General features: G+C 42.7%; 1 protein-coding gene across 4 annotated transcripts in view; it reads left to right on the top strand.

The window, feature by feature from the left end:
• Window positions 1–23,224, top strand: part of LOC115114101 (ATP-dependent zinc metalloprotease YME1L1-like) — a 56,364-nt gene that overhangs the window by 27,940 nt on the left and 5,200 nt on the right. Inside the window, exons 4-16 of one of the 4 annotated variants that reach the window (XM_029642087.2) lie at window positions 730–828; window positions 3,464–3,570; window positions 3,763–3,913; window positions 4,333–4,416; window positions 4,897–5,067; window positions 9,414–9,566; window positions 9,778–9,910; window positions 11,714–11,776; window positions 11,913–12,025; window positions 12,943–13,098; window positions 16,523–16,674; window positions 16,984–17,110; window positions 21,353–22,164. In XM_029642087.2, the coding sequence (XP_029497947.1) occupies window positions 730–828; window positions 3,464–3,570; window positions 3,763–3,913; window positions 4,333–4,416; window positions 4,897–5,067; window positions 9,414–9,566; window positions 9,778–9,910; window positions 11,714–11,776; window positions 11,913–12,025; window positions 12,943–13,098; window positions 16,523–16,674; window positions 16,984–17,110; window positions 21,353–21,366 (1,523 nt within the window). In that variant the 3' untranslated portion in view covers window positions 21,367–22,164. The other 3 variants (XM_065013274.1, XM_029642085.2, XM_029642086.2) reach the window with 3 other exon arrangements.

Raw genomic sequence — 23,224 nt, forward strand, 5'->3', positions numbered from 1 at the left:
ACCAGACATGTCATCCATTGAGCATATTTGGGATGCTCTGGATTGATGTGTACGACAGTGTGTTCCAGTTGCCACCAATATCCAACAAATTCACACAGCCATTGAAGAGGAGTGGGACAACATTCTGCAGGCCACAATCAATAGCCAGATCAACTCTATGCTGAGGAGACTGTATGAGGCAAATAGCGGCCACACCAGATATGGACTAGTTTTCGGATCCACACCCCTACGTTTTTTAAGGTATCTGTGACCAACAGCTGCATATCTGTGTTCCCAGTCATGTGAAATCCATAGATTAGGGCCTAATGAATTTATTTCAATTTATTGATTTTCTTATATGAACTGTAACTCAGTTCAGTATATGTGTGTATATATAAATTCTAATGAAATTTGCATTGTGTTGTATTATGTAGTGTTTTGTGTATATATATTTTTGTGTGTGTGTTTTGTTTACTGTTTGGGCCCCCCGTAATTGGGGATCCTAATAAAATATAAAATACCAAAAATGCATGTTTTTGCATAGCACCGATTTGCTGTATTTTATGGAATTAATTGTGTTTCGTTTATATGAACACGTTTATTTTACATTTACATTTACATTATTTTAAAACAGAGAATCACGAATATGTGGTTATAAATGTAACTAAATCCTAAGAGGATTGTCTGAAGTGAAGAAGACCATTTGGGTTGAATATGTACATCCCAACTCTCCTTATACTGTCTTTCTAGGGTTCTTTGGTGGCAAAATTGGCATTGACTCCCCTGTTTTCTGCAGACAGATCCCCTCACCTCTTCAATCCATTTTCACAGAGCTCCACTACTGGCCAGGTAACAGAAATTCATTCTATTCTATAATCTATTTCAGCTTAAAGTGCCCGATGCAGTTACTTGCTGACTGATAATATGCTTAAATTACTTATTTTATTAATTTCCCAACGTTTTGTAAGTCAGAGCACAAAAGACTAGCCATTCTAGGCTTCTGTTTGATAAACATGTCTCTGGCTTCATCCACTGGTCATCTGCGTCATTACATCACATTTTGTCTCCTCTTTGCCACCTCACGTCAAGGGGGCGGTCCTTAGAAAAGCTGCTCTTCCGGTCCAAACCTCCCGATTCCTATTCATAGCTGTATGTTAAAGAATGCGACCTACACACTCAAACTGAAAAGTAAATAAGTAATTTTGTGTGGAAGTCAAAAAGTATATATATATTTTTTTTATGTCGGAGACAGACAAGCACATCAGTAGAACCAAGAAAAAAGTGAAATGTTCAGAGTGCATCTCCCCTTGTCGATAAGGTGGACACACGCTGTTTAAATGGCCAAAATGTTGATTTAGACTCACACATTTCACACATTTTGACTATCACTTATGTCATGATATTTTGGCTAGATGTTCCTAAAACTAGACATATAAAGCAGCATATATATCAACTAGTGTACCGATTTTTTTTATTGAGAGGATGGTCAGGGGGGGAACTTAATTATGAATAATTTGTAGACTCCAAGAAGCATAATCATTTCAAATCTTTCATACATTTTGTGTATCATCACATACTGTATATCTCTATATTATATGTGGGAATACTTTAGGACAGATTTCCAAAATTGAAATCACTTAGAGCTGATTTGCTGGTGTTTTTACAGTTTTATGTCCAACAATCCAAATAATAATAAAACAGTTCCATTTGTTTTTCTCAGAAAACTTTGGGGGCCAAATAAAATCACTCGCAGGGCAATTTTTGTTTACAAATTATTTCAATAAAAAAATGTTATTAGCAAAATAATAATAATAATTGTATATAGATATCTGCCAGTTAGTTGGGGAAGGCTTGTTAATTCACATGTCATGAATTCACTATGATATCATCATATTCAGCCTGGTCTCATAGATTAGATGTAACATAGTAAATGTAAATCCGGGACACTGAAATTAGTACGATATCTTATGGTTACTTTGGTGGGCTCCCGAGTGGCACAGCAGTCTAAGGCACTGCACCTCAGTGTTAGAGGCATCACTACAGACCCTGGTTCGATTCCAGGCTGTATCACATCCGCATGTGATTGGGAGTCCCATAGGGCAGCGCACAATTGGCCCAGCATCGTCCGGGTTAGGGTTTGGCCAGGGTAGGCTGTCATTGTAAATAAGTATTTGTTCTTAACTGACTTTCCTAGTTAAATAAATAAAAACATAATGATAAGACAGATGGTTACTTAATGCAAAGTAGTTTGGTTGATCAGGGTTGGTGGGTGGACATATAATGGATGGACAACTTTAGCATTTTGGCTTATTAGAAACTTTTCCACTACTTACTACTTTTTTGCTACTTTGCAACTACTTAGCTACTTTGAAACGACTTAGCATGTTAGCTAACCCTTCCCCTAACCTTAACCCTTTTAGCTAACCCTACCCCTATCTGCAACCCTTTTAACCTAACTCCTAAGCTTAACCTTAACCCTAACCCCTAGTCTAGCTAACGTTAGCCAGCTAGCTAGAATTCATAAGATATCATATGTTTTGCAAATTCATAACATATTGTATATTTTTCAAATTTGTAACATTGTACGTTTTGCAAATTCGTAACACACTGTGTAATACGAATTGTAATTCGTAACATCTCATACTATATCATATCTTATGAATTCTTTATTGGGGGGGCAGGTAGCCTAGTTGTCAGAGCGTTGGACTTGTAAACGAAAGGTTGCAAAATCAAATCCCCGAGCTGACAAGGTAAAAATAGGTTGTTCTGCCCCTGAACAAGGCAGTTAACCCACTGTTCCTAGGCCGTTATTGAAAATAAGAATTTGTTCTTAACTGACTTGCCTAGTTAAATAAAGGTAAAATTAAAAATACATAATGGGTGATGGACATCCACAAATGAATACATACCATACAAAATGCTCTGAGACCAGGTTGTCATATTTGTATTTGATTGATTATACTTTTATTATGTACTAGATATGGTTTGAAAAGTTTTTTTTTTCCTCAGACATAAATAAACAATTCCAGGTGAAAGCCAAAGTTCATAGCTTTCAGGGGGGGGAACACTACGACATTATTCAAAATATTCCCTTCTTTCTAGAATGATGAACACAGCTATTGCAAAACAGTGCAAAACGTCTGTCAGCTCAATAGTCTATTCTATTGTATTGCAATTAAGTCACTAATAAATACTGAGCAAATGTCACAGCTTAGGACTCCTGTAAATGCAATTCAATGTCAACAGTGGCAAGCTTGTGAGAACAGATAGAAACCTGCATGGGAGCCTATTCTACTCCTTGCTATTGGAATATTTTAGAGGAATAGTTCATGCAATGAAATGTTGGAGGGCAGGATGTTTTTTATATTGTTTTACACTCTCCCATGTGAGTGAACGCCTGAAGTGCATTCAAATTTACCAAACATCTTATAAATGTGTAGTTTGATTTTCTATATGTTAAACATATGTGTGCCCTTGTTTCCAGTGTGGGTCCAAAGCCGAGGCTTTAAAACTCTAAGGAAACACAAGCGACTGCAGGCAGGCTTTGAGCGTCCCATGGAACCAGATGGCTTTACCCCATCTTTTATGAAGGTGAGACCCCGGGTTTGTCTGTACTCTGTCACTCTATGGAAAGAGTATGTCACACCATACCAAAATGTGTTAAAATGTTTTACAACAGAAAACAAAAACAAGCATTTCCTCATTAGACAAGGAAGGATCGTACCTTCCAGTTTTGCAGCCTGGATGCATTGTAAACATCTATGACTCTGTTGTCTCATGGAGGGCCTCCTGACGCGTGATAAGGGGATGGAGGTGGAAACCTTGGACAAGCTCCTGAAGAGCAAGAACATTCCAGATGGGCAGCAAGATTCTTTTAAGACTGGGTTTGCCGAGGGATTCCTAAAATCCCAAGCGCTGACACAGCGCAAACAAGGCAAGTGTATACACACACACACACACAACGCTACAGAACACCACACTACACAATAAGACCAGGGCCATGCACACTGAGACACAACATTGCTAAACATTTTGAGATGGAATACCAAAACGCAGTTCTCAGTGGACAAGCTCAGGTAGTATCTCATTCGTTTCACAACATTGTCTCTTGTTTCTTTCCTTCTAAATATGAGCTAGGTCTGCGTTGCCTCCCATAATGTTGGCTGTTAGCGGATTCAGTAAATGAAAGTCTACTCTCCTTGCAGTGAGCATTAAATTACCAACGTTTCAGCCCGCAGGCCTCGAAAGCCTGCATTGATAATGAAATGCTCACTGCAGCAAGAGATAAGTGTTGTCGACTTACATTTTTCTTGAAAGCGGATTGAAACACACATTCTCTCCCCTTCTCTGCAGATTATCTGAGGAGGACAAGGTTTATACTGCTGGTCCTGCTGCTGGTGGGACTCTACGGCCTCTCCAAGACCCCCTTCCTATCGGGTAAAGGCTCCTTTTTCATTTTATCCATATGCATCTCTCTAATCAAGCTCAAAGACCTTCACTCTGGCATGCAGCTTGGTGTGTACTTTTTAAAGGAAAACTCCACCCAAAAACACAGGGATGATTTATTTTAAAAGTTACATTTCTTGAAACTTGATTGCAGACAAGCAAAATATTTTGGGCCTATGTCAACAATGGACAGCCTATATAATGTATTTAAATGGCAATTGAACAGTCTCCCAGATTGAGCCTTAACTTTTTGCTGATGCATTCAAAGCATTCTTTTTGTGCATCAATTCTGATGATGAGAAATCGAGAACTTGATGTTGTGATATTGACGCTAATTGTTTCCATCGATTTACTTTACTGAATGCTTTTTAAAAAACAGTGATTTCTTGGGGAAAAAAACTAACCATAGCTAAGAATGTGTTTGCATCCGAGCAGTGTGATTTCGAACCTTAATCTAACCATTCTGGACAGTGCGATTCCGAACCACATCAGGCCTGGACTCGGTGGACCCTGTCCAGATGAAGAACGTGACATTTGAGCACGTCAAGGGGGTGGAGGAGGCCAAGAACGAGCTGCAGGAGGTGGTGGAGTTCCTCCGGAGCCCAGAGAAGTTCACCGTCCTCGGAGGGAGACTGCCGAAAGGTGCAGCAGACCACTGAGCTGTTTTATAATAAGAATATATTCCATTTAGCAGACTCTTTTATCCAAAGCAACTTAGTTAGTCATCCTTGCATACATGTTATGGTCTTTACTTGATCAGGATTGTGTTCTTTAGGCACCAAACAAGAAAAACATTTACAGAAAGGACTACCTGGATTTGTTCAATAAGAAATGCTCACATTTGTTTTCTGTTGCAAAACATTTTGGAAAAAAATTGTTCTGTGTCCTAATGAACAAGACCCAGGTTTAGACTGATTGAACAATGCTGAATTCAATAAGTTGCTTAGGCAGGTAGCCAGGCACACTATCTTCCTCTGATGGAAGTTGAAAATGAAGAGGTAGTGTTTCAGGGGCTAACACATAAACCACATGCATACGACACATACAGTACCAGTCAAAAGCTTTGACACGCCTACTCATTCATGGGTTTTCTTTATTTTTGACTATTTTCTACATTGTAGAATAATAGTGAAGACATCAAAACTATGAAATAACACATATGGAATCATGTAGTAACCTGGACTAAAAAGCATGTTTAATGGAGAATCCCCATTGAAAGTGCAGAGTTAGATTTTCTATATATGAGATTTTATATGACTGATTCACAGGGCACGGATGACATACTACAGTATAGGACACTCACCTCCTCTTTTGTTGTAGGTAAATCTGAACCAGCCAATGAGCGAACAAAGGCCAGCCAGTAGCAAACACCACAGTGATAGGGGACAGGTGAAAAGGATTTCTCTCATCCGTGTTGACATTACATTAAAGAGTAGCCAACAGAACGCAATGCACTTATCTTGTTTATCATTACACATTTTCAACCCCTCCTCTTAAATGTGTACATGTTTCAAGATATTAGATTAAAATCAACTATTTTAACTATTATTAATAATAGTTAGACAGAAGCACATACAGTTCTTGCTAGGGATGAGGCGTCATCCTGTCTAGCCTGAGAAAGTGATCTTGTCTGAGAATGAGCACCCAGAATTTAGACCATCAAAACTATGAAATAACACATATGGAATCATGTAGTAACCACAACATTGTTAAAAAAATCCAAATATATTTCATATTTGAGATTCTTCAAAGTAGCCACCCTTTGCCTTGATGACTACTTTGCACACTCTTTGCATTCTCAACCAGTTTAACCAGGTAGTCACCTGGAATACATTTCAATTAACACGTGTGCCTTGTTAAAAGTTAATTTATGGAATTTCCTTCAGTGAGTCCCCGTTTGAGCCAATCAGTTTAGTTTTGACAAGGTAGGGGTGGTATACAGAAGATAGCCCTATTTGGTAAAAGACCAAGTCCATATTGTGGCAAGAACAGCTCAAATAAGCAAAGAGAAACGACAGTCCATCATTAGTTTAAGACATGAAGTCCAGTCAATCCGGGAAAATTTCAAGAACTTTTAAAGTTTCTTTAAGTGCAGTCGCAAAAACCATAAAGCGCTATGATGAAACTGGCTCTCATGAGGACCACCACAGGAAAGGAAGACCCAGATTTACCTCTGCTGCAGAGGATAAGTTCGTTAGAGTTACCAGCCCAAATAAATGCTTCACAGAGTTCAAGTAACAGACACATTTAATCAACTGTTCAGAGGAGACTGCGTGAATCAGGCCTTCATGGTTGAATTGCTGCAAAGAAACCACTACTAAAGGACACCAATAAGAAGAAGAGACTTGCTTGGGCCAAGAAACATGAGCAATGGACGTTAGATGGTGGAAATTTGTCCTTTGGTCACAGTCCAAATTTGAGATTTTTGGTTCCAACCGCTGTGTCTTTGTGAGATGCAGAGTAGGTGAACGGATGATCTCTGCATATGTGGTTCCCACCGTGAAGCATGGAGGAGGAGGTGTGATGGTGTGTGGGTGCTTTGCTGGTGACACTCAATGATTTATTTAGAATTCAAGTCACACTTAACCAGCATGGCTACCACAACATTCTCCAGCGATACGCCATCCCATCTGGATTGTGCTTAGTGGGACTATAATTTGTTTTTCAACAGGACAATGACCCACCACACCTCCAGGCTGTGTAAGGGCTATTTGACCAAGAAGGAGAGTGATGGAGTGCTGCATCAGATGACCTGACCGCCATTCTCCCAAACTCAAACCAATTGGGATGAGTTGGACTGCAGAGTGAAGGAAAAGCAGCCAACAAGTGCTGAGCATATGTGGGAACTCCTTCAAGATAGATGGAAAAGCATTCCAGGTGAAGCTGGTTGAGAGAATGCCAAAAGTGTGCAAAGCTGTCATCAAGGCAAGGGTGGCTACTTTGAAGAATCTAAAATATATTTTGATCTTTTTGGTTACTACATGATGGCATATGTGTTATTTCATAGCTCTGATGTCTTCACTATTATTCCACAATGTAGAAAATAGTAAAAATAAAGAACAACCCTTGAATGAGTAGTTGTGTCCAAACTTTTGACTGGTACTGTACATACATACATACGTGCGTGCCAACGTACATACATACATACATACATACATACATACAGTGGGGAGAACAAGTATTTGATACACTGGCGATTTTGCAGGTTTTCCTACTTACAATGCATGTATAGCTCTGTAATTTTTATCATAGGTACACTTCAACTGTGAGAGGCGGAATCTAAAACAAAAATCCAGAAAATCACATTGTATGATTTTTAAGTAATTAATTCGCATTTTATTGCATGACATAAGTATTTGATCACCTACCAACCAGTAAGAATTCCGGCTCTCACAGACCTGTTAGTTTTTCTTTAAGAAGCCTTCCTGTTCTCCACTCATTACCTGTATTAACTGCACCTGTTTGAACTCGTTACCTGTATAAAAGACACCTGTCAACACACTCAATCAAACAGACTCCAACCTCTCCACAATGGCCAAGACGAGAGAGCTGTGTAAGGACATCAGGAATAACATTGTAGACCTGCACAAGGCTGGGATGGGCTACAGGACAATAGGCAAGCAGCTTGGTGAGAAGGCAACAACTGTTGGTGCAATTATTAGAAAATGGAAGAAGTTCAAGATGACGGTCAATCACCCTCGGTCTGGGGCTCCATGCAAGATCTCACCTCGTGGGGCATCAACGATCATGAGGAAGGTGAGGGATCAGCCCAGAACTACACAGCAGGACCTGGTCAATGACCTGAAGAGAGCTGGGACCACAGTCTCAAAGAAAACCATTAGTAACACACTACGCCGTCATGGATTAAAATCATGCAGCGCACGCAAGGTCCCCCTGCTCAAGCCAGCGCATGTTCAGGCCCGTCTGAAGTTTGCCAATGACCATCTGGATGATCCAGAGAAGGAATGGGAGAAGGTCATGTGGTCTGATGAGACAAAAATAGAGCTTTTTGGTCTAAACTCCACTCGTCATGTTTGGAGGAAGAAGAAGGATGAGTACAACCCCAAGAACACCATCCCAACCGTGAAGGTTGAAACATCATTCTTTGGGGATGCTTTTCTGCAAAGGGGACAGGACGACTGCACCGTATTGAGGGGAGGATGGATGGGGCCATGTTTCGCGAGATCTTGGCCAACAACCTCCTTCCCTCAGTAAGAGCATTGAAGATGGGTTGTGGCTGGGTCTTCCAGCATGACAACGACCCGAAACACACAGCCAGGGCAACTAAGGAGTGGCTCCGTAAGAAGCATCTCAAGGTCCTGGAGTGGCCTAGCCAGTCTCCAGACCTGAACCCAATAGAAAATCTTTGGAGGGAGCTGAAAGTCCGTATTGCCCAGCGACAGCCTCGAAACCTGAAGGGTCTGGGGAAGGTCTGTATGGAGGAGTGGGCCAAAATCCCTGCTGCAATGTGTGCAAACCTGGTCAAGAACTTCAGGAAACGTATGATCTCTGTAATTGCAAACAAAGGTTTCTGTACCAAATATTAAGTTCTGCTTTTCTGATGTATCCAATACTTATGTCATGCAATAAAATGCAAATTAATTACTTAGAAATCATACAATGTGATTTTCTGGATTCTTGTTTTAGATTCTGCCTCTCACAGTTGATGTGTACCTATGATAAAAATTACAGACCTCTACATGCTTTGTAAGTAGGAAAACCTGCAAAATCGGCAGTGTACCAAATATATGTTCTCCCCACTGTACGTACATGCATACATCCATACACACACACTCTCATCATATGCTGCTGCTACTCTGTTATTTATTCTTACTCTTATCTATTCTGATGGCTAGTCACTTTATCTCACAGCTAGTTACATATCTTATTGTTTACTTCCACATTGGATTTCAGTCTTTTATGCAGTAATACAATATGAATAATTTATAGTTGTTTATAGCTTGTGCACTCTCTCTCTCTCTCTGTAGGGATCTTGCTGGTTGGCCCCCCTGGCACTGGGAAGACTCTGTTGGCCAGAGCCGTAGCTGGAGAGGCCGACGTCCCCTTCTATTACGCCACCGGTTCGGAATTTGATGAGATGTTTGTGGGGGTTGGAGCCAGTCGCATCAGGAACCTTTTCAGTGAGTCCCATCTCATCTTCAAGTCTCACCCTATTCCTGGCTTCAACCCTGAACCTAATAATGTACTTTTCCCAGTTAAATAAAAAAAAAATACCCAAACTGGTTGCGAAAATGTTTACAAGCTAGATGATATTGTGTCATAATTGATCAACCATACATTTGAGACCCTGCCCTAGACAACCCAATCTCTCTATACATTACTTGTCTGCAGGGGAAGCTAAAGCCAACGCCCCATGCGTGATCTTCATTGATGAGTTGGACAGCGTCGGAGGGAAGAGAATCGAGTCTCCCATGCACCCTTACTCCAGACAGACCATCAACCAGCTACTGGCTGAGATGGACGGGTATGTTTTCAATGTGTTCTTCTGGGTTGTGTTCAATTTACATTTACATTTACATTTACATTTAAGTCATTTAGCAGACGCTCTTATCCAGAGCGACTTACAAATTGGTGCATTCACCTTATGACCTCCAGTGGAACAGTAGTGCATCTAAATCTTTTCAGGGGGAGGGGGGGGTGAGAGGGATTACTTTATCCTATCCTAGGTATTCCTTAAAGAGGTGGGGTTTCAGGTGTCTCCGGAAGGTGGTGATTGACTCCGCTGTCCTGGCGTCGTGAGGGAGTTTGTTCCACCATTGGGGGGCCAGAGCAGCGAACAGTTTTGACTGGGCTGAGCGGGAACTGTACTTCCTCAGTGGTAGGGAGGCGAGCAGGCCAGAGGTGGATGAACGCAGTGCCCTTGTTTGGGTGTAGGGCCTGATCAGAGCCTGGAGGTACTGAGGTGCCGTTCCCCTCACAGCTCCGTAGGCAAGCACCATGGTCTTGTAGCGGATGCGAGCTTCAACTGGAAGCCAGTGGAGGGAGCGGAGGAGCGGGGTGACGTGAGAGAACTTGGGAAGGTTGAACACCAGACGGGCTGCGGCGTTCTGGATGAGTTGTAGGGGTTTAATGGCACAGGCAGGGAGCCCAGCCAACAGCGAGTTGCAGTAATCCAGACGGGAGATGACAAGTGCCTGGATTAGGACCTGCGCCGCTTCCTGTGTGAGGCAGGGTCGTACTCTGCGGATGTTGTAGAGCATGAACCTACAGGAACGGGCCACAGTATACACAGTATACACTACCATTCAAAGTTTGGGGTCACTTAGAAATGTCCTTGTTTTTGAAAGAAAAGCACTTTTTTTTTTTGTCCATTAAAATAACATCAAATTGATCAGAAATACAGTGTAGACATGTTAATGTTGTAAATGACTATTGTAGCTGGAAACGGCAGATTTAAAAAATATATATTTTTATGGAATATCTACGTATGCGTAAAGAGGCCCATTATCAGCAACCATCACTCTTGTGTTCCAATGGCACGTTGTGTTAGCTAATCCAAGTTTATCATTTTAAAAGGCTAATTGATCATTAAAACCCTTTTGCAATTATTTTGGCACAGCTGAAAACTGTTGTCCTGATTAAAAGAAGCAATAACACTTGCCTTCGTTACACTAGTTCAGTATCTGGAGCATCACTATTTGTGGGTTCGATTACAGGCTAAAAATTGCCAGAAACAAAGACCCTTCTTCTGTAACTCGTAAGTCTATTCTTGTTATGCGAAATGAAGGCTATTCCATGCGAGAAATTGCGAAGAAACTGAAGATCTCCTACAACGCTGTGTACTACTCCCTTTACAGAACAGTGCAAACTGGCTCTAACCAGAATAGAAAGAGGGGTGGGAGGCCCCGGTGCACAACTGAGCAAGAGGACATGTACATTAGACTGTCTAGTTGAAGAAACAGACGCCTCACACGTCCTCACCTGGCAGCTTCATTAACTAGTACCCACAAATTCCATAAAAAATCTGCTGTTTCCAGCTACAATAGTCAATGTCTACACTGTATTTCTGATCAATTTGATGTTATTTTAATGGACAAAAAACAAGGAAATTAATAAGTGACCCCAAAATGTTGTGTGTGTATATCTTTAAAACGGAGTGAAATAGAGATCTTCTAACTGAATTTGTCCAATAAGAACACAGATTCTTTGTTGCAAAATGTATTGCACTGTTGTGCCATACTGAACACTACCGTGGTGTAGCACCGCTGTTACTTTCTGTGGGGAGAAACCTGACTTCCCTTAACCTTGTCAAGTTTGTCGCCCGCAGGTTCAAACCAAATGAAGGGGTCATCATCATCGGGGCGACAAACTTCCCTGAGGCTTTGGATAAGTATGTTAAGCTTTGTTCATCTCATAATATTACACAATCACAGGGCCTGTGTTGTATTAGTTTACATAAGTACAGAATGGCTTGCCATGTTAAGACAAACCTAGGCTCTCCCTCCTAACTGTCGCCCCCTCTCTAGCGCTCTGATTAGGCCGGGACGTTTTGACATGCAGGTCACTGTCTCCAAACCAGACGTGAAAGGACGCACAGAAATCCTCAACTGGTATTTAAGGAAGATCAAAGTAGACCCTGGTACGTGAGCAACATCCATTTTTTATTTATTGAACCTTTATTTAAGTAGGCAAATCAGTTAAGAACAAATTCTTATTTACAATGAAGGCCTACACCGACCAAACCCTGACTGCGCCGCCCTATTGGACTCCCAATCACGACCAGACGTGATACAGCCTGGAATCAAACCAGGGACTGTAGTAACGCCCCTTGCACTGAGATGCAGTGCCATAGACCGCTGCACCACTTGGGAGAAAATATATATATATGTGTGATCTGTGTTGGCCATAGCTTGAGTCTATTGCTAATGAGCACCTGCTTCACACAAGTGAATCTGCTTGGCTAAATGCTAATAGATACTGTAAATGCAAATAGACTATGGCTATATGAGAATCTGTAGTGGTAACATGCTAATAGATTATATTATTGTTTTGTGCTCCCGAGTGGCGCAGCGGTCTAAGGCACTGCATCTCAGTGCTAGAGGCGTCACTACAAACCCAGGTTTAATTCCAGGCTGTATCACAACCGGACGTGATTGGGAGTCCCATAGGGCGGCACACAATTGGCCCAGCATCGTTAGGGTTTGGCCAGGGTAAGCCGTCATTGTAAATAAGAATTTATTCTTAACTGGCTTGCCTAGTTAAATTAAAAAACTAAATAGACTATGGCTACTTGCAAATGGCTACATTTTTAAATGGACTACGGTGACATGCCATTTGGATACATGCTAATAGAATATGGCTACAAGCTAAAGGCTACCAACTAAAAGACAATAGTTATAAAATCATCTGCACTGGCAACATGCTAAATAGACTATGGCTACATGCTAATAGATTGCTATATGAGAATCTGCAGTGGTAACATGCTAGTAAGTCACACTGTAGTTGACCTAGCTTAGCTGTCACTGTTCCTGCTAACGACCTGGCTTCCTCATGCAGACATCGAGGCTGGGATCATCGCCAGGGGCACAGTGGGCTTCTCCGGGGCCGACCTGGAGAACCTGGTGAACCAGGCAGCTCTGAAAGCGGCGGTGGATGGCAAAAACATGGTGACCCTCAAAGAGCTGGAGTTTGCCAAGGACAAGATCCTCATGGGTGAGCACTGCTGTAGGAATAGGGAGAAAATAGAAATATACCCCCTTAATCACAAATCTGCCCTTACCCCTAGGCACTTGTTTAGATCTGAGAGGATTAGATAACTGTAATCTATCTATATGGTGGTAGCCCGTTTTAGGCCAAGTGGAATTGGCACCGTATTGCCTACACCTTACATGGAACCAAAACTGGCTGCGCGCAAGCGCCATCGTGCATAAATGTATTTTGTCCCCCCACACCAAACGCGATCACGACACGCAGGTTAAAATATCAAAACAAACTCTGAACCAATTACATTAATTTGGGGACAGGTCAAAAAGCTTTAAACCTTATGGCAATTTAGCTAGCTTGCACTTGCTAGCTAATTTGTCCTCTTTAGCTAGCTTGCTGTTGCTTGCTAATTTGTCCTGGGATATAAACATTGAGTTGTTATTTTACCTGAAATGCACAAGGTCCTCTACTCCGATAATTAATCCACACATAAAACAGTCAACCAAATCGTTTCTAGACATCTCTCCTCCTTCTAGGCCTTTTCTTCTCTTGACTTTATATTGCGATTGGCAAATTTCATAAATGAGGTGCATTTACCGCCACCGACCTCATTCGTCTTTCAGTCACCCACCTTGGTATAACCAATGAGGAGATGGCACGTAGGTACCTGCTTCTATAAACTAATGAGGAGATGGGAGAGGCAGGACTTGCAGCGCGATCCGCGTCAGAAATAGAACTGACTTCTATTTTTTCCCTTGGCAACACAGACGCTCGTTGGCGCACTCGTGCAGTGTGGGGGTGCAATAATTAAATAACATAGATTTCTACATTTATTTTGCAAAACTCGCGCACGTGACAGCCTGTTGGCCTCGGAAACCCAGGCTTCTCAGAGGAAGGTCCGAAATTGTCTTCAAAAGTCTTCAACCACCCAAGCCATAGACTCACTCTGCTACTGTCCGGCAAATGGTACCGGATCATCGGTTCTCGGATCAGCAGGCTCTGAAACAGCAGGCTCTGAAACAGCATCTAACTCCATGCTGAAAGACTGCTAAATAGCCATAAGACTGCTAAATAGTTGATTAAATGGTTACACTGACTATTTACGTTGACCCTATCTTGCACAGACTCTATGCACAGTCACAAGACTATACAGTTGAAGTTGGAAGTTTACATACACCTTAGCCAAATACATTTAAACCCCTTTTTTTTTTTTTTTTTACTATTCCTGACATTTAATCCAAGTAAAAATTCCTTGTTTTAGGTCAGTTAGGATCAACACTTTATTTTAAGAAGGTGAAATGTCAGAATAATAGTAGAGAGAATAATTTATTTCAGCTATTATTTCTTTCATCACATTCCCAGTGGGTAACAAGTTTACATGCACTCAATTAGTATTTGGTAGCATTGCCTTTAAATTCTTTAACTCGGGTCAAACGTTTCGAGTAGCCTTCCACAATAAGTTGGGTGAATTTTGTCCCATTCCTCCTAACAGAGCTGGTGTATCTGTGTCAGGTTTGAGGCCTCCTTGCTCGCACACACTTTTTCAGTTCTGTCCACAAATTTTCTATAGGAGGTCAGGGCTATTGAGGTCAGGGCTTTGTGATGGCCACTCCAATACCTTGACTTTGTTGTCCTTAAGCCATTTTGCCACATCATCAGAAATACCTTATTTACATAAGTATTCAGACCCTTTGCTATCAGACTCGAAATTGAGCTCAGGTGCATCCTGTTTCCATTGCTCATCCTTGATGTTTCTACCACTTGATTTGGAAAGGCACACACCTGTCTATATAAGGTGCCACAGTTGACAGTGCATGTCAGAACAAAAACCAAGCCATGAGATCGAAGGAATTGTCTGTAGAGCTCCAAGACAGGATTGTGTCGAGGCACAGATCTGGGGAAGGGTACATAAAACATGTCTGCAGCATTGAAGATCCAAGAACACAGTGGCTTCCATCATTCTTAAATGAGAGAAGTTTGGAACCACCAAGACTCTTCCTAAAGCTGGCCACTTTAGGAAATTGAGGGAGAAGGGCCTTGGTCAGGGAGGTGACCAAGAACCCGATGGTCACTCTGACAGAGCACCAGAGTTCCTCTGTGGAGGAGGGAGCATCTTCCAGAAAGACAACCATCACTGCAGCACTCCACCAATCAGGCCTTTATGGTAGAGTGGCCAGACGGAAGCCACTCCTCAGTAAAAGGCACATGACAGTCCGCTTGGAGTTTGTCAAAAAGCACCGAAAGACTCTCAGACCATGAAAAACAAGTTTCTCTGGTCTGATGAAACCAAGATTGAACTCTTTGGCTTGAATGCCAAGCGTCACGTCTGGAGGAAACCCTGCACCATCCCTACGGTAAAGCATGGTGGTGGCAGCATCATGCTGTGGGGATGTTTTTCAGCGGCTGGGAGACATGTCAGGATCAAGGGAAAGATGAACGGAGCAAAATACAGAGAGATCCTTGATGAAAACCTGCATCAGAGCGCTCAGGAGCTCAGACTGGGGCAAAGGTTCACTTTCCAACAGGACAACGACCCTAAGCACACAGCCAAGATGACGCAGGACTGGCTTCGGGACAAGTCTCTGAATATCCTTGAGTGGCCCAGCTAGGGCCCGGACTTGAACCTGATCAAACATCTCTGGAGAGACCTGAAAATAGCTGTGCAGCGACGCTACCCATCCAACCTGACAAACCTTGCGAGGATCTGCAGAGAACCTTGCGAGGATCTGCAGAGAAACTCTCCAAGTACAGGTGTGCCGAGCTTGTAGCATTATACCCAAGAAGACTCGGCTGTTACCGCTGCCAAAGGTTCTTCAACAAAGTACTTAGTATTTTAGAATAAGGCTGCAGCATAACAAAATGTGGAAGAAGTCTAGGGGACTGAATACTTTCCGAATGCACTGTATATGTGTCCAAAATCTACATACTTTATATCTCTTTTAGTCGTCCTAAGTTTACACTGAAAACATTTTTTCCATCCCATTTATTGTTACTATTATTATATATTTTTTTACTGTTTGGACATAGGCCCCCGAAAAAACACTTAGGCGGCCCGTCAAATACTTTTCTATGTAGAAACAACCCTGTAAGATACAAAATGAATTCCGCATAGCCTATTAAAAGCGAGACACGGACCAAAGAAGAAAAAAAGTAAACAGAAGGAAATGCCGCTCCTAATTGGAAACAGCATTTCTACTTAGAGCCAATCAAATGTGAGCGCTGGATGCCACTGACTCTGACCACTCCCATTCAAAATATAAATCCAAACCTGAATTGTGCCCAGACTTCCAATAGTTGAGTGAACGAGATGGGACTACATACACCTATACAATCCTCTCGGACCGTCCTATGGGTTTATTTGGCATTCAGGGACCGAATGGCTTCGAGCAGGAAATCAAGTGATTTATCTCTATCCATCTCTTCCCTCCCACAGGCCCAGAGAGGAGGAGTGTGGAAATTGACAAGAAGAACAAGGAGATCACAGCGTACCATGAGTCTGGCCACGCTATCGTGGCGTACTACACCAAGGACGCCATGCCCATCAATAAGGCCACCATCATGCCCAGAGGTCCTTCCCTGGGTCATGTAAGTAAGACTGGAAATAGGGAAATTGAAATATATAGGAAACAAGATGGGTAGGGAACACAACATGGTTAGACTAATTTTATACTGGTTTCTTATATGAAGGCTATGACACAGAAATAAACCACATTTTTTTCAGGAATCTGTTCTACTGAGCATGCCAATATAATAATGCATAATGCTTAATTCCCCCTGGGTTTATGTCTTGCAAATGAAATCATTGTTTTTTTATAGTTTTAGAATCGTCAAATTGAAGTGGTTGGTTTCGTTTGCTGCCAGGCCTCACTCCTCTTCCCCCACTGTCCATCCTAGGTGTCTATGCTCCCGGAGGATGACCGCTGGAGCGAGACGCGTGCTCAGTTGCTGGCCCAGATGGATGTCAGCATGGGAGGCCGCGTGGCAGAGGAAATCATATTTGGCAATGAGTTCATTACCACTGGTATGCAGGGGGATGTAGAGTTGGAGTAGGAGGGCAATTAGAGTACAGAGTTACAGTATACACCTAGCACAGTACTGTAGAACAATAAGAATTTTCCAGAAAATGGGATGGTGCATCCCGGTGTCGTGCTATGCCGGATTAAGTGATATGACATGCTAGTCTATAAAATAATTTCTCCGTAATTAATATCACCTGATTGAGCTAATCATGTAAATGTAATTAACTAGAGAGTCGGGGCACCACGAAAGAATATTTATAGACCTGTTATCTTCCGTATAAACTCTTAAAGACCTAGTAATATTTTACATCAAATCAAATCAAATTTTATTTGTCACATACACATGGTTAGCAGATGTTAATGCGAGTGTAGCGAAATGCTTGTGCTTCTAGTTCCGACAATGCAGTAATAACCAAGAAGTAATCTAACTAACAATTCCAAAACTACTGTCTTATACACAATGTAAGGGGATAAAGAATATGTACATAAGGATATAGGAATGAGTGATGGTACAGAGCAGCATAGGCAAGATACAGTAGATGGTATCGAGTACAGTATATACATATGAGATGAGTATGTAAACAAAGTGGCATAGTTTAAAGTGGCTATTGATACATGTATTACATAAGGATGCAGTCGATGATATAGAGTACAGTATATACGTATGCATATGAGATGAATAATGTAGGGTAAGTAACATTATATAAGGTAGCATTGTTTAAAGTGGCTAGTGATATATTTACATCATTTCCCATCAATTCCCATTATTAAAGTGGCTGGAGTGCTTTTGGTGACAAGCCAAATTTCTTCAGCCTCCTGAAGTTGAAGAGGCGCTGCTGCGCCTTCTTCACGATGCCGTCTGTGTGAGTGGACCAATTCAGTTTGTCTGTGATGTGTATGCCGAGGAACTTAACTTGCTACTTTCTCCACTACTGTTCCATTGATGTGGATAGGGGGGTGTTCCCTCTGCTGTTTCCTGAAGTCCACAATCATCTCCTTAGTTTTGTTGTCGTTGAGTGTGGGGTTATTTTCCTGACGCCACACTCCGAGGGCCCTCACCTCCTCCCTGTAGGCCGTCTCGTCGTTGTTGGTAATCAAGCCTACCACTGTTGTGTCGTCCGCAAACTTGATGATTGAGTTGGAGGCGTGCGTGGCCACGCAGTCGTGGGTGAACACGGAGTACAGGAGAGGGCTCAGAACGCACCCTTGTGGGGCCCCAGTGTTGAGGATCAGCGGGGAGGAGATGTTGTTGCCTACCCTCACCACCTGGGGGCGGCCCGTCAGGAAGTCCAGTATCCAGTTGCACAGGGCGGGGTCGAGACCCAGGGTCTCGAGCTTGATGACGAGCTTGGAGGGTACTATGGTGTTGAATGCCGAGCTGTAGTCGATGAACAGCATTCTCACATAGGTATTTCTCTTGTCCAGATGGGTTAGGGCAGTGTGCAGTGTGGTTGAGATTGCATCGTCTGTGGACCTATTTGGGCGGTAAGCAAATTGGAGTGGGTCTAGGGTGTCAGGTAGGGTGGAGGTGATATGGTCCTTGACTAGTCTCTCAAATCACTTCATGATGACTGAAGTGAGTGCTACGGGGCGGTAGTCGTTTAGCTCAGTTACCTTAGCTTTCTTGGGAACAGGAACAATGGTGCCCCTCTTGAAGCATGTGGGAACAGCAGACTGGTATAGGGATTGATTGAATATGTCCGTAAACAAACCGGCCAGCTGGTCTGCGCATGCTCTGAGGGCGCGGCTGGGGATGCCGTCTGGGCCTGCAGCCTTGCGAGGGTTAACACGTTTAAATGTCTTACTCACCTCGGCTGCAGTGAAGGAGAGACCGCATGTTTCCGTTGCAGGCCGTGTCAGTGGCACTGTATTGTCCTCAAAGCGGGCAAAAAAGTTATTTAGTCTGCCTGGGAGCAAGACATCCTGGTCCGTGACTGGGCTGGATTTCTTCCTGTAGTCCGTGATTGACTGTAGACCCTGCCACATGCCTCTTGTGTCTGAGCCGTTGAATTGAGATTCTACTTTGTCTCTGTACTGACGCTTAGCTTGTTTGATAGCCTTGCGGAGGGAGTAGCTGCACTGTTTGTATTCGGTCATGTTACCAGACACCTTGCCCTGATTAAAAGCAGTGGTTCGCGCTTTCAGTTTCACGCGAATGCTGCCATCAATCCACGGTTTCTGGTTAGGGAATGTTTTAATCGTTTCTATGGGAACGACATCTTCAACGCACGTTCTAATGAACTCGCACACCGAATCAGCGTATTCGTCAATATTGTTATCTGACGCAATACGAAACATATCCCAGTCCACGTGATGGAAGCAGTCTTGAGTGTGGAGTCAGCTTGGTCGGACCAGCGTTGGACAGACCTCAGCGTGGGAGCCTGTTTTAGTTTCTGTCTGTAGGCAGGGATCAACAAAATGGAGTCGTGGTCAGCTTTTCCGAAAGGGGGGCGGGGCAGGGCCTTATATGCGTCGCGGAAGTTAGAGGTTGCGCAATCGATATGCTGATAAAATTTAGGGAGTCTTGTTTTCAGATTAGCCTTGTTAAAATCCCGAGCTACAATGAATGCAGCCTCCGGATAAATAGTTTCCAGTTTGCAAAGAGTTAAATAAAGCTCGTTCAGAGCCATCGATGTGTCTGCTTGGGGGGAGGATATATACGGCTGTGATTATAATCGAAGATAATTCTCTTGGTAGATAATGCGGTCTACATTTGATTGTGAGGAATTCTAAATCAGGTGAACAGAAGGATTTGAGTTCCTGTATGTTTCTTTCATCACACCATGTCTCGTTAACCATAAGGCATACGCCCCCTCCCCTCTTCTTACCAGAAAGATGTTTGTTTCTGTCGGCGCGAAGCGTGGAGAAACCCGTTGGCTGCACCGCTTCGGATAGCGTCTCTCCAGTGAGCCATGTTTCCGTGAAGCAAAGAACGTTACAGTCTCTGATGTCCCTCTGGAATGCTACCCTTGCTCGGATTTCATCAACCTTGTTGTCAAGAGACTGGACATTCGCAAGAAGAATGCTAGGGAGTGGTGCACGGTGTGCCCGTCTCCGGAGTCTGACCAGAAGACCGCCTCGTTTCCCTCTTTTTCTGAGTCGTTTTTTTGGGTCGCTGCAAGGGATCCATTCCGTTGTCCTGTTTGTAAGGCAGAACACAGGATCCGCATCGCGAAAAACATATTCTTGGTCGTACTGATGGTGAGTTGACGCTGATCTTATATTCAGTAGTTCTTCAATAGCAGTCAATATTAATCGTCACCTTAATTCAGTCTCATCTGAAAGTTGTAAATTCTTAGTTATTTGCACGAACCCTGGCTAACAATTTGAATCAGCAATACAACATTTTGTTAAATTATTTATTTACTAAATACCTAACTAATCACACAGAATTACACATAATTAAATCATAACTTGATTACCAATTACGTCATAAAGGAAAACGTCCTTAGCGGGCGGAACAGATATGACAGCTTGTTACACAAAAGAAAAGGGGCTGGGTTGAGTGAAGGAGCGGGAAGACTGAGGAACACAGGGAAGAAGCTGTGCTATCGTAAATACAGTATCTTATGCATTCTAAATTACCGCCCATTTGGAAAAGGAAAATGCAATAAATATTTACTCTGAGCTGCGCTTTGGTAGGTTGGTGGTAGATGGAAGGCTGTGTTGCCAAGCCGAGTCCTTTGAAGAATGTCTCTGGTTGTCAATTGGATACGTTGTAGTAACATCGTTGTCTTTTCCTTCCTAACCTGCGTTTGCAGGTGCGGTTGCTAACTCAACGGCTAGGAGGTATCACTTCTGTAGTGAATAAGCGTTCAAAGTTCATACCATTCGCAACCAAAACTCACGCTGATCTCCCATTTTAGAAGCTAAAATCACATTTCATGTGTTGTGCCGTGGCGGAGATCTTTGTGGGCTATACTCAGCCTTGTCTCAGGATGGTAAGTTGGTGGTTGAAGATATCCCTCTAGTGGTGTGGGGGCTGTGCTTTGGCAAAGTGGGTGGGGTTATATCCTTCCTGTTTGGCCCTGTCCGGGGGTGTCCTCGGATGGGGCCACAGTGTCTCCTGACCCCTCCTGTCTCAGCCTCCAGTATTTATGCTGCAGTAGTTTATGTGTCGGGGGGCTGGGGTCAGTTTGTTATATCTGGAGTACTTCTCCTGTCCTATTCGGTATCCTGTGTGAATCTAAGTGTGCGTTCTCTAATTCTCTCCTTCTCTCTTTCTTTCTTTCTCTCTCTCGGAGGACCTGAGCCCTAGGACCATGCCCCAGGACTACCTGACATGATGACTCCTTGCTGTCCCCAGTCCACCTGGCCATGCTGCTGTTCCAGTTTCAACTGACCTGAGCCCTAGGACCATGCCCCAGGACTACCTGACATGATGACTCCTTGCTGTCCCCAGTCCACCTGGCCATGCTGCTGCTCCAGTTTCAACTGTTCTGCCTTATTATTATTCGACCATGCTGGTCATTTATGAACATTTGAACATCTTGGCCATGTTCTGTTATAATCTCCACCCGGCACAGCCAGAAGAGGACTGGCCACCCCACATAGCCTGGTTCCTCTCTAGGTTTCTTCCTAGGTTTTGGCCTTTCTAGGGAGTTTTTCCTAGCCACCGTGCTTCTACACCTGCATTGCTTGCTGTTTGGGGTTTTAGGCTGGGTTTCTGTACAGCACTTTGAGATATCAGCTGATGTACGAAGGGCTATATAAATAAATTTGATTTGATTTCATCCCATCACAAATAATTTCATATTCAAACATTTAAATTGAACAACAATTCCATGTGAATCCGATAACTCTGTGTAGACTTTCCACTGTAGAGTTTGTCATCTTATCATTGATGAGAATGTCTCAGATGACAACCGAACTGACATATTCATTAAGTACCACCGCACATGTTCAATTGTTCGGATTACCAGAATATAGTTAATTTCCCCCCACCTTCTGATGTTCCCAGAATCTCTATGTTAACCAAGGGTTTTGCAAATGTAACCTCAGTAGGATAGGGGTAATCCTGGCATCCAAATGTAAAATAAATAACATTCAAGTTTTAGTGATTGATGATATGGTCATATAGCTGACACTTTTATCCAAAGTGACTTACATAATTGTGGAACATTGACAGTGACACATATGTTTTCAGTATATGTGACCCATGCAGGAATCGAACCCAGGTCCTTACTGTTGCCAGCACCATGCTCTGTCTCACTGAGCCATTGGTATCTTTTATCCCGTTAATAATCTTCCAAGAGTCCAAGACTAAACAAAATATATGAAATACATGTTCATCTTGTTTTTTTTTAGGGGCATCAAGTGACTTTGATGCTGCCACCAAAATTGCAAGAATGATGGTGACCAGATTTGGAATGTGTGAGAGGGTAAGTTATGTTTGTTCGGGAAAGAGGAAATGAATTAATGTCTTATACTGCATGAGCAAAGGCCTGCTGTTTGTGTTGTATGCCCGTCAATACTTACTACCTAGTGTGGAACCTTCACAAAGCTCTATCTCTGTTTCTCAATTCAATGAGCTTCATTGGCATAAACGGTAACCACCCTATGTTGCAGCACTACATACAGTGCATTCGGAAAGTATTCAGACCCCTTCCCCTTTTCCACATTTTGTGGAATGTCCTTAAATGTCCTTATCAATCTACTCACAATAACCCATAATGACAAAGTGAAAACACGTTTTTAGAAATGTTTGCAAATGTATATTTTAAAAAATTAAAAAATTTAAAAAAATACCTTATTTACATAAGTATTCAGACCCTTTGCTATGAGACTCAAAATTGAGATCAGGTGCATCCGGTTTCCATTAATCATCCTTGAGATGTTTGTACAACTTCATTGGAGTCCATCTGTGGTAAATTCAATTGATTGGACATGATTTGGAAAGGCACACACCAGTCTGTATAAGGTCCCCCAGTTGACAGTTCATGTCAGATCAAAAACCAAGCCACGAGGTCGAAGGAATTATCCGTAGCCCCCCGAGACAGGATTGTGTCGAGGCACAGACCTGGGGAAGGGTGCATAAAACATGTCTGCAGCATTGAAGGTCCCCAAGAACACAGTGGCCTCCATCATTCTTAAATGGAATATGTTTTCAGAACCAC

Source organism: Oncorhynchus nerka, linkage group LG9b (assembly GCF_034236695.1).
Source record: "Oncorhynchus nerka isolate Pitt River linkage group LG9b, Oner_Uvic_2.0, whole genome shotgun sequence".
NCBI lineage: Eukaryota > Metazoa > Chordata > Actinopteri > Salmoniformes > Salmonidae > Oncorhynchus > Oncorhynchus nerka.